Genomic DNA, 16,085 nt, shown 5'->3' with positions numbered 1-16,085 from the left:
CTCCCTCCACCACGGACAAAGTCACCTTTTTATTCACAGCAGCTCTGCTCCATCACCCTCCCATGCAGCCACCTTTCACAGCCAGGGAAGGGTGACACTGGCTGCCATCAGCCAAGCTCGGGAAGAGCCCACCAGAAGCAGCAGAAAGCCTCAGCCACATCCAAGGAGTCGGTCCACGGAATTGCTCTTTCTATACATCAGGGCTGGTTTTGGGATTTAATAGCTGGAGGGAAAACTTTCAAGCGAGAAGACTTTGCCCACACCAGTTTCTATCTACTCAAACACGGAGTGTTGTGGAGGAAGTGTCCCAGGCCCTGCTCAGAGGAGACAGCAGGCTCGGAAGAGCAGCATCCCATCAGGTGAGGAGAGGTGGAGGGAGATGCTCTCGTTGGCAGAGATGAAGAGCACGGAGCCACGCTGCAGGGACATCTCGGAGGCTGCGGCTGTGGAGGTGCCCACGGCTGTCCCTTGGATCACCAGCAAGATGCTGGCAGAGTCCATGGCAGAGATGAGGTACAGCTTGATGGAGGCAGGGATCTGCCAAGGGAAATGTCACTCTGGCTGGAGTCTCCCTCAGTGGAAGGGGGTTGTCCCCATTCCCACCCCTTTGCTGTGCCTGCAGCAGCCCAAGCCTGGGGACCTCTTCCTGGTTCTCCCTCTGCCCAGAGCTGCTGGAGAAGGTGAACAAGCTCCAGGCAGAGGGAACAGGGAAGGGATAAAGAGACCAGCACCCCATTATGTCCAAGCATCCCTCCCTCCTTGCCAGGACACTGATTACAAAGGTGAGTGAGCCCCAGCCAGTGCTGAGGTGTCCCACCTGGTGTCCCCAACACGGATCTGTCATTGCTCACCTCTATCCTCATGATGGTAAAGTCTGGCACGGGTGGGTCATAGAGGTAGACGTGGGGATCGAGCTGGCTCTGTGCTGCTGGGAAGATCTTGGAGCTGCTGGGTGCTGGTGTGTAGTTGAGCATCTCACACAGGGTTAGCACATCGATGAACTTGGGGGTGAGCCCGGCACGCACCGTGTTATCCGAGCATGCCATGATCTCCACACAGTCTGCAGGGACAGGGCAGCGCTGTCAGCCCAACCCAGCCCTTCCTCCTGTCCCCACGGCCAGTCCTTGCAGGATGCTGGGGTACAGGAGAGCCCTCCCAACGCTCACCTCCGTGCAGGTAGGCGTGGGGCTCGTTGGCTCCCAGGAACAAGGCCTCCCCTGGCTCCAGCCTCACCAGGTTCAGGAAATAAATGGTGAAGCAGCCGATGTCCCCGGGGTACTGGGAGTGCAGCCGAAGCAGCAGGTCCCCATTGCTCCCTGACGTGTCCTTCCCTTCTGCCGCTGCACAGGACGAGACAGACCCAGCATGGGGAGAGAGCTGGGGCTGCCACAGCCTCTCCCCTAAACACAGCCCCCCGAACTGGTTTGGGGTGTCACAGCCAGAACCCACCTTCCTGGGAGATCCTCTTCACTAGCATGTTCAGCTGGTCCACGAAGAACTTCTTCTCGCTCTTCATGAGGCGGGTGAAGCACACGCGGAGGGCGGCCGAGACCCCGCGGGGATCGTCGCTCCCACTGCGCTCCAGCTGCTCTGCTGCCACCTCCCCGATCAGTGCCCGAAGCTCAGGGACATCTGTGGGGCCAGCCCCAGTAAGAGCCAGTCCTCCAGCCCAGGGGAGAACAGCCCCAGGCAGTACCAGCACCCCCAGCCCAGAGGGGCACAGTCACCATCCCCACACCAAATCCCATCCCTGGGGAGCACCGTCCCCAGCCTGAACTCCATCCCAAGAGAGCAGAGCCCTCATTCCCACCCCAAAGCCCATCCCAAGGGAGCACGGCCACCGTCCCCACCCCAGGGTGTGACCATGCACCCTCCATCCTTACTCTGGAGGAAGGAGACAATCTCCTCCACGGGCCGGAAGCCACACATGCCCTCGAAGGGGGTGAGGGCGATGGCCATTTCGGGTTTGTGGTTGGCATCGGGATAGTGCTCAGGGAACTGGGCGTGGAGCTTCGCCGCCAGCTCCTGCAGAGAGGGGAGAGGAGCTGGGTGACCTCTGCAGGGACACGGCGTCGGGCTGGGCTGCCCATCCGGGGGTCTCCCTACCTTGTTGGGGTGCGCCTGGACGGACAGGGCAGTGTTGACCGACAGCACCTTGAACAGGAAGGGCAGCTGTCCCTGGAAGGTGTCCTTCACCTTGGCCCCCAGGCAGGCGGGGTTGTCGGCGATCCATTGGCCCAGGGTTTTTTGGGGGATGCGGTTATCCCGGATGAGGGCATCGCCCCGGGGGTGTGCGCCCATCCATAGCTGTGAGACACCAACACACAGCAACACTCTGAGCCGGGCAGCCAGCACGGATGACTTGGGCTTTTCCAGAGGCTGCCCGGCCCCAGAGGTGATCCCTGGCAGCTCCCTCGGGGGCTGAGTCACACCGGGCTTCCCTCCAAGTTCCACGTTCCCCCTCCCTAGGGGACATGGGACAGCTGGGGGTCAGCATCACGTCCTGGTAGGACACAGGATGGTGAGAGCCACAGCCGCAGGGTGGGATGAACACGCGGATGGACACACAGACGGGACGGAGACACGGACAGAATGGACGTATAGACACACTCACCTCGGCGTAGGGCTGGTCAGGCTGGATCTGCACCAGGGGGTCACCGCTGGCCACCAGCTTGGCCACCTCGCTCTCCAGGCCCACCTTCCCCCAGGAATAGTTCTGCACCACGCAGGAGAGGGGGAACACTGCGGGAGAGAAGCCAAGTGTTAGAGGGGCACAGAAAGAACCCCCTAAAATCCTTCCGGCCACTCACAAAGCCCCCGGGGCAGGGGGACAGGGTGTCAGGGAGGGAGAGGACCGGGGGCTTGGGAGGAGACACTGTCTGGGGGGACGATTTTCAACCATCACCCGGCGATTTGGGGGTGCTCGGGCTGGGGACACGAGTCACGGGCCCTCCACCCCGTCGCCCTGGAGGGGTCCCGGTGGGGGGGGTCCCCGTCCCCGCGGCCCCGGTGGGTGCCCCGTGCCCCGCTCACCCCGGATCTCCGCCATGGCTCGGCCGGGCAGGGCCTGCTGCCCCCCCTTTCCCTTCCCTTCCCCCCTCCCCCCACACCCCCCTGCCGTCTATAAGCGCCGCTGTGACGTCACGCGGCCACGCCCATCGGGTTAACCCCGCGCGAGCTGTACGCGCCGCCGTGACGTCACGCGGCTCCCGGTCACGCGGGTGCCCCGGAAGCGCCAGGAGCGGCGGCGGCGGGAGCGGAGCAGGAGCGGACCGCGCCCATGTCGGGCTTCGACACCAACCCGTTCGCCGACCCGGTGGACATCAACCCCTTCCAGGTGGGCGCTGAGCGCGGGCGGCTCCCCCCTGGCGCGGCCCGGCCCGGCCGGGCCCCCGTGCCCCGCACGCCGAGACGTGGCACTGAGTGAAGCGCCGCCGGCCAATGGCGGAGCCGCTGCTCCGCGCCTCGACCAATCAGAGGGAGAGGGCGGGACCGGGGGGCGTGAGGCGGCCGCGACCCCCGGCCCTGAGGGCGGCCGGGCCCCCCTGCCCGAAACAGCACCGGGGGTCCCGCTCGCCCTCCCTGCATCCTCGCCTGGCCGGGGCTCAAAGCCTCATCTCCTTCCTGTGTATCCCGATCCCGGTACGGGGGCGGGGGTCCTGTGTCCCGTCCGCGTCCCCCTCCCGCAGGTCACCTCCGAGCGCTGTAACCCCCCTGCGTCCCTCCCGCTCTGTCCCCGGAGCAGGCTCCTCTCCCACTGCCCTCGCTGCCCAGCACAGCCTCCCCTCCCTCACCTCGCCAGACACTTTGCTTCCTCTCGGGATGCACAACCGCTGGGAATGCCCATCCTGAGGTCTTATTAAAAATAATCCATCCCTGGAGCTGTCCTGCGTGGTGGTCTGGTTGTCCGCTGCGTCTCTCTGGGTCTGTTTTTAAGGCGCTTCAGCGCTTAAGAGTGAGTTCCCAAGGCAAAACTGTGGATTTCGTGGCTCAAAGCAGAGGATTCCTGTTAAGGTCACTGAGGACTTGGTCTCTGTTCGCTGAGTTTCTCCTCTCTGGGATTAACCTCTGAAAACTGGGGTCATTTATGCGAGGAGTTGGCCTGGAACAGCCTCTGGTGTGCAAATCAGTGTCTGGCCTTTGGCTCTGGTCTGAGAGCTCAGCCTCAGCTCCCCTGCTTGGCTGGGATGTGACCCACAGGAAGGAGTGTTTTCCTGACCTTGGATTTCGGGGCTGAGCCAAACAGAAGTTGTTTGTTGATGAAGCTGAGTCTTTTGAGGAATCGGAGTGAAAAAAATTCTTTCTCTTCTTCCTCACTTTCATTTTAACATGGTCTTGTGACTCTCAGGAATGGGAAGAGTTGGGACAATTGTGTTCCTCTGATATTGCTTCCAGGGAGTGGAATATATTGCTGTTCATGGACATGGGATTTGTTGCTTCGGCTCTGAGGAAGTAAATATTCCTAGAATCACAGAGCAGTTCGGGTTGGAAGGGAAATTAAAGCTCATCGAGTTCCACCCCCTGCCATGGCAGGGACACCTTCCACTGTCCCAGCCTGGCCTTGGACACTGCCAGAGATCCAGGGGCAGCCACAGCTGCTCTGGGCACCCTGTGCCAGGGCCTCTCCACCCTCACAGGGAAGAATCTCCTAATATCCAGTCTAATCTCTGTCAGTTTGAAGCCATTCTCTGTTGTCCCTCCACTCTAAAAAAGTCAGTCTCCATCTTTCTTGTCATTGCCCTTCAGCTGCTTTGTGCACATCAAAGTTCTCCTGGTATCTGACAGAACAGGGCCGTGCTCACCCTTTATTCACTGTACAAACAAAAAAAGGTTGAAGGTGATTTCCAGCCAGTAACTCCCACGTCAGGATCACTTCTTAACGAGGATTAACACATATCCCACCTTGGATTTCCCTGTGACAGCTCTTTGCAGCTCATCTGGTCCTTGTGGGAGGTTCTGTATCCTTCTCTCAGGACTGCAAGTTTTTGTCTTACCTTTTTTTTTTTTCTCAAGAAAAATTCCTCAGTCCCCAGCAGCTGGCTGAGAGGAATTTTTGACTGCTGCTTCCTGGAAGCTCGAAGCCTCGTTGGTCTGGTTTGAAATGGAATCCCAGCCTGTGTGACAGCCTGTTCCCTGCCAGGGGCTGGATCCAGGTGTTGGCTCTGTGCTGGGGTGACAGTGTCCCACTGACACCACCTTTCACATGCTGGGGAAGGAGCAGAAGCCTCCTCACCCTCCCAGCCCGTGGATCTCTCTTGCCGCAGCACCAGGGTTGTCCCTGCTTGCTGGAGCTCCCAATTCAGCGCTTCATTCTCCTCGAATCCTGACGTGACCAGGATCTCTGCCTTTTCAGGAGACTTTGTTCATGATGTTTGTTAAGCTGTGTGTAAAATAAGCTGCTTTGGTCCTGTTAAAAATATCTCTGGCTGCTCTGTTACTTATTGTAACCAGTTAATGAGAGATGATTAACTTCCTTCCTTTATCTAGTAACCTGCTGGAAGTGGCAGCTGCCTCCAAAACTTTGATTCAAGCTTCAGACAGAGCTGGAAACTTCCATCCTCTCCGGAGATATCAATAATAAAATCCTCCGGATTTCTCTCAGTGCATATTCCAGGCAGTGGCAGCACTCTGAGTCTGCAGGACTGGTTATATCTGGGGCAATACTCTGATATTTTGACAACTGTGTTAAGTTCCAGGTGATTCTAGGTTGAGCTCCTTTTCCTTGATCTCATCTAGAGACGTCTCTCATTTTGTTTTTTTAATCTGTGGGAAAAGAAAGAAAAGAAAAATAGAATTCCTCACACAAACCTGTTGTATCCAAACCTTCCAGCAGCGCGACAGCAACTTTGTATTTTCATCAAGCTGCGTTTGAAAATAGTTTTAAAATTTGTGGCAGGGTAATTTGGTCGAGATGTGGAGGCATCTGAAGCCATGAAAAACAACATCACACGTCCCTGCAACTTGAGGAAGTGATGGTTGGAAGGGCAACAAAGGGGATCTGCTCATGGCATCCCGCAGGTCGAGCCCGTCGTTGATTTGTGAGCTTTGTGTCTGAGCAATCTTATTGTGGCCCCAAGTGGTTCTGAATTAAATCCCCGATTCTTTCCAAGGTTTGTTTCAAGAGGCTCGGCTGCCCTTTGCTGTGTAGCTGGCAGAAAATAACAGTAAAACAAGAAGTTTGTGGGCAGCTCCTCGCTGATCCCTGCGTGCCTGGTGCTCGCTCATCCCTCACTGCTTGCTCTGGGCTCACAGAAGCTGCTGCCAGTGTATCACCCTCTGCTTTCCTTCCTGCCCTGCCCAGGCACGTGTCCAAACACTTCAGCTTTGTTGCAAATTCCCTGCTCTTTGGGTTCCTGTTTTAGACACGCTTGCACAATAGCAGGCGAGTTAAGCAGAGCTGCTGGGTCTGGGCCTTACGGCCTAATTAAGTGATTTTTTTTTAGAGCTGTGCAGTAAGATGAGATCTTGTCTACCTTGGGAATCAAACTGGTGCAACTGAAACCGTGGTGCTGCTCTCCCTGCCTGTGGAGAGCCTCCAGCTTTCTTTTGAGTGCAGATGAGCCAGGGGAAGTCAAACGTGTGTTTTATGGTGGTACTGTAGCATTTCTCCTTATTCCCAGCCTGACCACCCAGGCTCTCCAAAGGATTGTGCGGCTTTCACTTTCCACTTCCCACACCTTGAAGCGAGTTTCTCTTCCTGGTGCAGTTGTTTTCTGCTGGACTTTAGTCCAGCTGGGGCTCATATGCTCCAGACTAAAGGGTTTGTGCTGATGTGCAGCAGTAATCGTGTGAGGGGAAGTGTGAACTTTTGCTGACAGCCCTTATCTCTGCACAGATGAAGCTTCCAGAGGAGTCAGGAGTGAAATAAAAGCATGTTTTATCTCCAGCACGGCAGCCCTGCTGCTTCTTCACACTTTTTGCAGCCCTTCCTCGCTGGGGAGTTGAACTTTCCCGAGCAGCATCGGAGAATCCGCGATGGCTCAGCCCGGGGTGATTCACAAACGAGTGCGACCTGTTGGTGGGGAGTGCCTGCCATGCAGGAGCTGTGCAGTTACTCATTAACTGCTCCATGAGGATCCTGCTCGGCAGAAGGCTGCGCTAGAACCCCGGGAATGGCTCCTGAGGGATTTTCCTCCATGCCCTGGCTCCCTCAGCCCTGCACGCCCCGGCACAGCCTCGCTTCCTTCTCACCCCGTGAAGCACCAAATTAGGCTGGTCTGGACACACGAGGTGCTGAGAGAAGGAGAAGAAGCCACTTTTTAATTTTCTCATTTAATTTTCCCACACCTGACTCTCAGGTTGAGAGGCAGGAGGATTTCCGAGTTCAAAAAGGGAACTTTTCTGTTTTGGGAATAACTGGGGAGTGCTCCAGAGGGCAACATCTGGCTGCCCAAGAGGAATCTCTGCATGGATAGGAGTGGGTAGAAAAGAGGAGATAAAAACAGCTGTGTGCATTGCAGGTGAGGGGAGAGAGGTGTGCTGAGGTGCAGAGAGCTTGTTTTTAAACATCAGAGGATTTGATGGAGACGAGTGGGAGGTGCTGTGAGTGGAAGTGAGAGCTGTTATGCCAGCAGCATTAAAACCTCCTAAAATAATTGGTGTCACACCTCCAGCTCAATTTTCCTGAGTGTTTCACTTATGCAGAGCAGTCAGTGGCATTTTAGCTTGCTGGCATGTCTCAGCCAGCTGTGTCTAGAACCTCATTTTGTGTGGCTCCATGCTCGCTCTGTGAGGCCCAACAACATCCTGACCACGGCTGGATGAGTCCAAATCCCTGGAAATTAGGAATAACTCTCTGTAGGTGAGCAGAAGTAGCTTGCACAAAGTATTCCTGTGCCAAAAGCACGTTGTGGTTGTTCAGACATCCCTCTTGGCTGAACAGGAGATTATTTCTGTTCACAAGTCTTGCATTGCTGGTGGTCACCTCCTTGGATATTTAAATTCCATGCCAGCCAGGGCCATCTCCCTGTGGCAGGGATGTGTTTCACCCCCTGAAATTCCCAGCTAACAAGCAGATGGAAAGCAGGCAGCATGGATAAGATGGACCTGATGTTCTTAAAGGCTTTTTCCAAACTGAAATCAGTGATGATGCCCCATATCCAATGCTGATTTACCCCTGTGCTCTCTCCCTCCAGGACCCCTCGGTGACACAGCTCACAAACACCAGCCAGAGTGGCTTGGATGAATTCAACCCCTTCTCTGAGAGCTCCCAGCTGGTATGTGCCACCTGTCTTTGTGCTCTGTGGACCTGGTGTCACTTTTAGTGGTGTAGAAGGTCCCTTGATAGGTGCAGCTCAAAAAACAAGAGGAGTTCCCAGCTGATTTCCGCATGGATGTGGCTCATGGCGTGCAGGAGTGGGCAGTTGCTCCTGCACTGGAGCTGTAATAAGCTCCCAGCTGGAGCTCTCCACTCACATCATGGAACAGCTCCTCTCCAGCTGGCTGCTGACCCCAGGGAAGCCCCATGGAGTGTGGAGGGGAAGATGCTTTGTGGCAGGACACAGCAGGATTTCTTTGCTCCCTGGGCTGGGAGCCGAGCTGCCCTGGCAGTGCCACTGAGGGATGGCTGGCAGAGCCTCATCCTTATTCCCTGGCTGCTGCCATGAGCCAGGTGGGAGAAGGAGGGCAGGAAAGGGAGATTTTGAATTTAAACCATTCACCAGGAGCCTGTTGTGTTTCTCCTGCCACGTTTTTCCCTGTGATTTCTTGCAGACGAATGCGGCGCGGACGACGCCGGCGGTGCAGCCCTCGGGCCACTCGCAGCCGGCCGTGCTGCAGACATCTGTGGAGCCCACACCACAGGTACAGCCCCTCTCTGCTGCCCTGCCAGCCTCCTCAAGCTCCCAGGGCCTCTGGGAGCACAGGATTCCCTGGGGTGGTGACTGGGAAGCTGCAGGTGATCTTTTGGGCTTGCATTTCCAAGGCAGATCTTTATAGGGAATACACACGTACAGTCCTCCTTATATCTCTTTCCCTGTCCCTCCGGTGGCAGAGCTTGCTTTGTCTCATGTCCTGTTGGCTCTGGCTTCCCCCTGGAAGTCTCAGATTGTATCCTGCTAATGCTTTTAGCTTAGTTCTGGTGTCTCGTCAGACATGCCAAGAGAATAATTGCAAGTACCCAACTGCCAGGACAACCTCATCCAAAGAAGTGAGGCTGCTGGGAGAAGGAATCATTTCTCAGAATACAAAACAGGTGGAAGAGGGCATTAAGAGGTGTGGTAGGCAGCTGGGAAGGGAATTGTCCTGGTAAGCCCAGGAGCCCTGCTCACCACTCTGTTGTGAGGTGCTCAGAGCAGGGAGGTGAAAACATCGAGGTAGAAGCTGTGGATAAGCTCCTCCTCCCAGCCCTGTGTTCCTGTAGGATAACTTAATTTTGTCCTCCAGTGGCAGAATCAAAGTGTCTGAGCTTTCATGTCACCCTGTGCCCTGCTTCCTTCCCAGCCTGGCTCCTGGTGATGCCCCCACAGCCCAGCCCAGGGCAGGGCTGACCTCTCTGATCTCTGTCCCCTCCCCAGGCTGTGGCTGCAGCAGCACAGGCAGGGCTGCTCCAGCAGCAGGCAGAGCTAGAGAGGAAGGCAGCTGAGCTGGAGAAGAAGGAAAGGGAACTGCAGAGCCACGCAGCCAGCATTGACCGTGAGTACTGACACCTGCCCAGGGCAGCCTTGGGTTTGCCAGGATTTCAGGAAAATTCCTGTGGCAACCCTTCTGGGACAGTGCTCGGCATCCCACAGCTTCCAAAATGGGAAGGCAGCTCAGAGGTGGGATGTTGGGGCCAGCTCTGCCCTCAAGCAGCTGCATTTCACCACCAGAAGCTCTCAGGCACCGATCTGTACCCGTGCCAGAGCTGGTGAGTGACACTGAGAGCAGCAAAGCTCTTCTTCTCAGCCTCGAGGCTCTCCCAACCCAATATTTTTCCTCCTAATCTTGGTTTGAAGTGGCTGAATCTGGGCTTGCAGGGCTGAGTGATGGTGGCTGGGATGGCCCTTTGGCTAATACAGGGGAATTCTGCCTCCCTCAGGGGGAAAACCACTGTACACAGCTGCTCTGACAGCAGTTTATCCCATTCCTGCTGTGCTGCCTGCCCAGATGTAGGACCTGCCCAACCCTTGAGCTCTGCCAAGGTTTTAATGTGTGAATTAAACAATAGCTGAACGGCTGCTTGGAAATTCTGGGGTGGGAATCAGTGTTTGAATGAGACAAGAGCAAGTGAAGAGCTGCTCCTTCCTCCCTTGCACAGCGAGGCAGAACAACTGGCCACCTCTCCCCAAGAAGTGTCCCATCAAGCCATGCTTCTACCAGGATTTTTCTGCAGACATCCCAGCTGACTACCAGAGGATATGCAAGATGCTCTATTACTTGTGGATGTGTGAGTAACAGCTTGAACTTCCGTGAGAATTCTTTTTGAGGAGGGTCTGTCACACTGAGCTCTGTCACACTGTTAATGCTGTTGGTGTTGTCTGCAAGGGTAAAATCACATTTCCCTCCCCTCTTATGAAGGTAAATGTGAAGAACTCCAAGTTTATGCTTTGGGAATAGCTCATTTATGACAGAATTTTAATTGTTTAATGGAGGCTTAAACAACTATTTAAGATTTGGCTGTGAGCAGCAGGATCAGAGGAGCTTCTTAGGTCGAGCTCTGTTTCCCTTCCAAAGGAGGAAGGGAAATTAGATGGCCCAAAGTCACCTTAATTTCTGCAGCTCTCCATGTGTTCAGTGAGACATTAGGGATGCTTTGGAGTTTCCAAGAGCTTGCTGATGTTGTTTTTCTCTCTCTCCCACCCCAACCAGTGCATTCCATCACCCTGCTCCTGAACCTGCTCGCTTGCCTGGCGTGGTTCACAGTCAACAGCAGCAGAGGAGTGGACTTTGGTCTCTCCATTCTGTGGTTAATTTTATTCACTCCTTGTGCCTTTCTCTGTTGGTACCGACCAATTTACAAGGCTTTCAGGCAAGTACTGGTTTTTTAATTTTTTTTTTTTTTTCTGTAACGAGGATGTATCCCTTAGTGGGAGGAGCTTTGGGTTTATCTGTTCCCATCGTGTTTTGCCCCCAGGATTTTTCCAGCTCTTTGCATCATTAGATAAACCCAAACCACTGTGTTACTAAACATATTAGATCTGTCTGATATAACTTAATTATGGTGATCCTTTTTCACCCTGAAATCCAAGCCTAGGCAGACATAGGGCACTTTTAATTCATGTTTTATTCACTTTAATAATTTCTGAGATGCTGTTTGGTACACTGATGTCAAGCATGCTGCATTTGTTGAGGGAGCTGCCTTCACCCCATCTTGTGCTGGGCACTGGATTTGCAGTGGACACATCAGGGCGCCCAAATTCCTGCCCACATCACCTCCCCTCAGCAGCTCTTCCCTGGAGAAAGGAGTTCACTGAAGCTGTTCCTCTCCTCTCAGAGCAGGGACTCAGTGTGAAGATCATGATTTTCACTCCTGTTGCCATCTCTCCCGCAGGTCTGACAGCTCCTTCAGCTTCTTCGTCTTCTTTTTCATCTTCTTCTGCCAAATAGCAATCTATGTCATCCAGGCTGTTGGAATTCCTGGCTGGGGAGACAGGTAGGCTTGGCTGTACTGCTGATCCCTTTTCTCACCAGGGCTGTGGCTGGCAGGAGCTCTGGGGCCTGGTTCTGACAGCTGCCTCTTCTTCCTGCTGTGGTTTTCCTCTCTCAGCCCACGCTGAGGTCCCAGCTGGGCTGCCTCCCTCCTCTGCTCTTCCCATCCTAATCCCGGCATGTGAAGGAGTATGAGAAGGGGGGTATGTGAATTACTGGATATGGGACAGAAATCCTTCTCTGTGGGGGTGCTGAGCCCCTGGCACAGCTGTGGCTGCCCCTGGATACCTGGGAGTGTCCAAGGCCAGGTTGGACACTGGGGCTTGGAGCACCCTGGGACAGTGGAAGGTGTCCCTGCCCATGTCAGGAGAGTGGAATGTGATGAGTTTTGAGGCCCATTCCGACCCAAACCATTCTGTGAGAGCTCTTCCATGCCTCTTCTGCTGTCTTCTCCCTCAGTACAGATCATGTTTGCTCCTGTGGTGTGAACCAAATCTGCCTTGTTCAAACTGGAGCCTTCCCTGAAAGCAGTGTGGGGCTGAGGGATCTCTGACCTGAAATCTGGCTACTGCTCAGCCTGATACTGCTGCCTCCATGCCCAAACTCTTCCTGAATCTCTCTGGAGCATGTGGTTGGGGGCTGAGATAAGCAGAGAGGCTTTTAGCCTCGCCCTTTCTCAGTGACATTGTCCAGAAGGGTGAGCCTGGGCTTCTGGAGTGGGTCCAGCAGCCTCCTGTCAGCAGCTGTGCCCTGCAGGGAGAGCACAGCCTTTCCTTTCGCCTTGCTGCCTCGGCTGCAGCTCCCATTCCGGAATTATGGAGCACAGGGAAAAGGTTAGCAGCCCGTGGTGCTGCTCCCCAGGGGAAGCCTCCAGTGGGAGCTGCTATTTTCTGCATAAGGGCTCATGGGCAGAGCTGTCCCCGGCCTCCCTGAGTCACAGGGGACAGGGAGGGGGTTTAGTCTGGTTTGGAGAGGCTGCCTGGAGCTTTCTGCTCCGTTTCCTCCTGCCAGACAGCATGGATATTTTCGGCTGCAGCGCTTTCTGCTTCCCTGTGCTGCACATGGGATGGGTCCCACTCCCTCCTCCCTCCTGCTGGCACACGGTTGAGTTGAGCAGTTGGAAAGGTTCCCTTCTCCTGCACCCAGGAAGGTGTTCTGAGTGAGGTGTCTTGGTATTCTCAGCCACAGGCAAGTGTTGGTAACTCCTTGAATTCTCCCTGCCCCTTCCCTCTAACAACTCCCAGTGTCTGTAACTTAGAATTGTGGAGTCACAGAATGGTTTGGGTTGGAAGGGACCTTAAGGCTCCTCTCATTCCACTGTCTTGTGTTGCTCCAGACCCCGTCCAACCTGGCCTGGGACACTTCCAGGGATGGAGCAGCCACCGTGTGCCAGGGTTTCACCACCTCCATCCCTTCCTGCCTCTTCCTCCCACTCCTGACCCTTACATCCCTGTCAGGGTGACACTCAGGTCCGGGCTGCAGACCTGCCAGCCGATCTCTTCCAATTTAGCTGCTCCAGCCTATCTTTACCCCACTTAGCTGAATTTTGAGAAGGTGCCCATGGAAGTCACCGTTGGCGCCGAGAGTATTGATTTTGCTGCCTGAGGGGAGGGCACAGGGCTGGAATGTGAGTGGCATGAGCACAATCCTCCTCTAGAAATGCTAATGGAAACTCTATCCTCAAAACAAGGGCCTGGATCAGCTCCAGGCTGCTGTTTCCACAGCTGTTTGGTTTTGTAGTGCCCTGTAACCTTTCCCTGAAGCCTGTGTGTGTGTGCCCTGTGCCTCCTGAACTCCAGCTGTGCTGGAATGCTGCCCGTGCTCACCCTCCTCTCCTCTCCCTGGCAGCGGCTGGATCGCGGCGCTGTCGGAGGTGCACGAGAACGTGGCTGTGGCCGTGATCATGATGGTGGTGGCAGCCTTCTTCACGCTCTGCGCCGTCCTCTCCCTCTTCCTCCTCAAGCAGGTGAGTGCCTCGGGGGCTGGCAGAGCTCAGGCTGCTCCCAGGGGTGCTGGGTTTGACACCTCCCTTCACCCGGCTGGGGATGATCATGGGATCGGGGCGCTGGTGGGATGAGAGGTTTTAATTAAAGTGGTTTTGTTTGTGCTTCCTGCACCGATGCCAAATTTTTTGGGTACTCTTGAAGTGGGAAGTAGCCTCCCTTTGGAGTCACAGATTCATGAAACGATTTGGGAAGGGACCTTAGAGCTCATCTTACCCCCTGCCAAGGGCAGGGACGCTTTCCACTATCCCAGGTTGCTCCAAGCCCCAGTGTCCAACCTCGCCTAGAACATTTCCAGGGATCCAGCTTCTCTGGGCATCCTGTGCCAGGGCCTCCCCACCGTCACAGGGAAGGATTTTTTTCCTGATATCCCATCTAACTGTGCCCTCTGGCAGTTTAAAACCATTGCCTCTTGTCCTGCTTGGAGCTGGCAGAGCAGAGGTGGCCGTGGCTCTGTTCAGCATGCAGGAATTTTCAGTCACTGCTCCCACAGCGTTGGGGGCCTTTTCAAAGCCTGCTGGGATCCCAATGAGTGCCTTCCCACTGGTTCCTAAACCCAACCCTCCTCCCTCCTGCTGCCTGACAACAGCAGGGCTGGATTTCTGCAGGAACAGCAGAAATGGAGCTTGGGGGAAGGCAAGGACAGGCTGGACTGATCCTGTTTTTATTGGTACTTCCTCCTTTTCTCCTGCATTTATCTTGAAGGAAATACCTGATGCTGTTGGCACCTTCAGGCCTTGCCCTCCAGTAAAATACTGGGGGAAGTCTGAGCCACCACAGTGGGGGGAATTTTGGGTCTGAAACCAGCAATTTTGCCGAGACCTTCAAATTCTTCAGCAAATGAAGGATTCTTTTCCTGAAATTTGCAGCATCCCATGCTGGGAGCCATGGAGCCACTGGCTGCAGCTCATGCTCTCCAGCTGTCAAGGGAGCTGCTTAGGCGAGGAAAAGCAAGGAGTGTGCAGCAATCCCATAGTCACACTCTGATTCCCCTCACCCTGTCCCTCTCCTCTCGTTGCCAGGTGCATTCCCTGTATCGGCGCACAGGAGCCAGCTTCCAAAGGGCCCAGGAGGAGTTTTCCCAAGGCATCCTCACCAACAGGAGCTTCCAGAATGCAGCAGCTGGGGTGGCCTCCTCAGCTGCACAGAATGCTTTCCGGGGAAATTAACCCTTTTCCCAGGAAATCCAGCCCTTCCCAGGAAATCCAGCCCTTCCCGGGCAGCCTCCCACTCGCTTCCTCTGCCCTCATCTCCCCAACCTTCATCTTTTTTTTGTTTGTTTGTTTGTTTTGTTTTTTCTAAAAATGCACTTTTTGGGGGTACCATGTGAGCTCTGTGATGCCGACACTCCTGATGAGGAGAGGGTTTTTTTCAGCTTCAGCTGAGCTACGGTTTGGATGATTCGTTTTCCCTGTCTTGTTTTAGGGTGTGGGGAGATGGGGGAAGACATTCTCTGAGGCAAATATTCCTCTCTCCAGGACCTTCTGGGTGTTTGTCTCTTCCTCCCCTCGCTCTGTGTGTAGCAGGAAGATGAGGGGAAGCAGGTTTTTGATTTTACTCTCTCTCTTCTCTCGGCCTTTGCTACGAGGAATTTGATTATCTGCTGTTTTGGGAGGGTTTTGTAACGTGCATGTAGTTGATGTCGTTAATTTTAAGAACAGAAACTGTACTTTTGGTTTATTACACTCACACAATGCTGTGTTTTGTCCTCATAACTACTGGGCTTCCTGAGAGCCAGGATAACATAACACAAAGGAAAATCTGGGAGCAGGGGGGAATGTGTGGGGGGATGCATTTCCCCTGGTCCCCCCAGGGCACATCCCTTGCTTCCACGAGGATCCTGCAGGTGCCAGCCCCGGGCATGGAGATGGGGAGAAGGGATCAATGATGGCTTGAAACCAGGAGAGGGAGGGAGGGAAGGGAAAAGGAATTTTGGTTTGGCTCCCAGCTCCAGGTTGGGGCAGCTGAAGATGCCAGGTCACACACAGTGCCTGTGACGCCTTTCTCCAGCTAACCTTGAATGAGTCTTTCTCCAGGGAAGGCTCCTCCCTGCCTTCCTCCTCACGAGTTTAATGGTTTTGTTTAGCTGGGAAGGAGCTGTTTTGATGAGTGTTCAGCTGCATCCCAAGCTGGGATGTCCCCTGGGATGCAGGGGTGGATGGGGGCAGACTCCCACCTCTCCCTCCTTCAGCCCCGAGCTTTGGGTGTCGTGGTTTGGGTTTGGGTGCCCCCGTGGAGGGGCTTTCATGCAGATTTGGCTTTGTGGTGCCCCTTTGCCAGGGCGGGGGTTGTATTAGCCCCCATCCTGTGCTGGTGCGGGGCAGCAGCGGGGCGCTGGGGTACAGAAATCGGTATTTTTACACCCTTTTCCTCCTGTATTATTGTTTTTTTTTTTCCCCTGCGTCTGATCTTTTAATGTTTAAAAAAATTATTAATAAAAAACTGTTCACGTGGTCCGGATACGGTGCCTGTGCCAGCGGGAGGGGGCGTGGCCATTTTGGGGGGGCGGGGCTG

The 16,085-nt window shown here is 54.9% G+C and overlaps 2 protein-coding genes across 3 annotated transcripts; one reads left to right on the top strand and one right to left on the bottom strand.

Moving 5' to 3' along the window:
* Nucleotides 1–9: 9 nt before the first annotated feature.
* On the bottom strand, nucleotides 10–4,200 carry MPI (mannose phosphate isomerase). 2 transcript variants are annotated; one of them, XM_014879217.2, is made up of 8 exons: nucleotides 3,795–4,200; nucleotides 2,615–2,742; nucleotides 2,107–2,307; nucleotides 1,884–2,025; nucleotides 1,450–1,632; nucleotides 1,167–1,340; nucleotides 852–1,060; nucleotides 10–537 (listed from the first exon to the last, which is right to left on the bottom strand). In XM_014879217.2, the coding sequence occupies exons 3-8, from the start codon at nucleotides 2,299–2,301 to the stop codon at nucleotides 319–321; spliced, it is 1,122 nt and encodes a 373-aa protein (XP_014734703.1). In that variant the 5' UTR covers nucleotides 2,302–2,307; nucleotides 2,615–2,742; nucleotides 3,795–4,200; the 3' UTR covers nucleotides 10–318. The 2 variants fall into 2 exon arrangements, with proteins under 2 accessions (XP_014734703.1, XP_088028452.1); XM_088172326.1 differs by lacking the exon at nucleotides 3,795–4,200 and adding an exon at nucleotides 3,034–3,155.
* Nucleotides 3,200–15,286, top strand: SCAMP2 (secretory carrier membrane protein 2). The gene is made up of 9 exons (XM_014879216.2): nucleotides 3,200–3,337; nucleotides 8,136–8,216; nucleotides 8,713–8,802; nucleotides 9,516–9,633; nucleotides 10,238–10,366; nucleotides 10,789–10,948; nucleotides 11,471–11,572; nucleotides 13,417–13,534; nucleotides 14,594–15,286. Exons 1-9 carry the CDS (start codon nucleotides 3,281–3,283, stop codon nucleotides 14,738–14,740), a joined length of 1,002 nt encoding a protein of 333 aa, XP_014734702.2. The 5' UTR covers nucleotides 3,200–3,280; the 3' UTR covers nucleotides 14,741–15,286.
* The last annotated feature ends 799 nt before the right edge of the window (nucleotides 15,287–16,085 follow it).

This window comes from Sturnus vulgaris, chromosome 13 (genome assembly GCF_052056855.1).
Source record: "Sturnus vulgaris isolate bStuVul1 chromosome 13, bStuVul1.hap1, whole genome shotgun sequence".
NCBI lineage: Eukaryota > Metazoa > Chordata > Aves > Passeriformes > Sturnidae > Sturnus > Sturnus vulgaris.
Note: the sequence above shows the minus strand (reverse complement) of the source record. Positions and strands in the feature narration are given on the sequence as shown.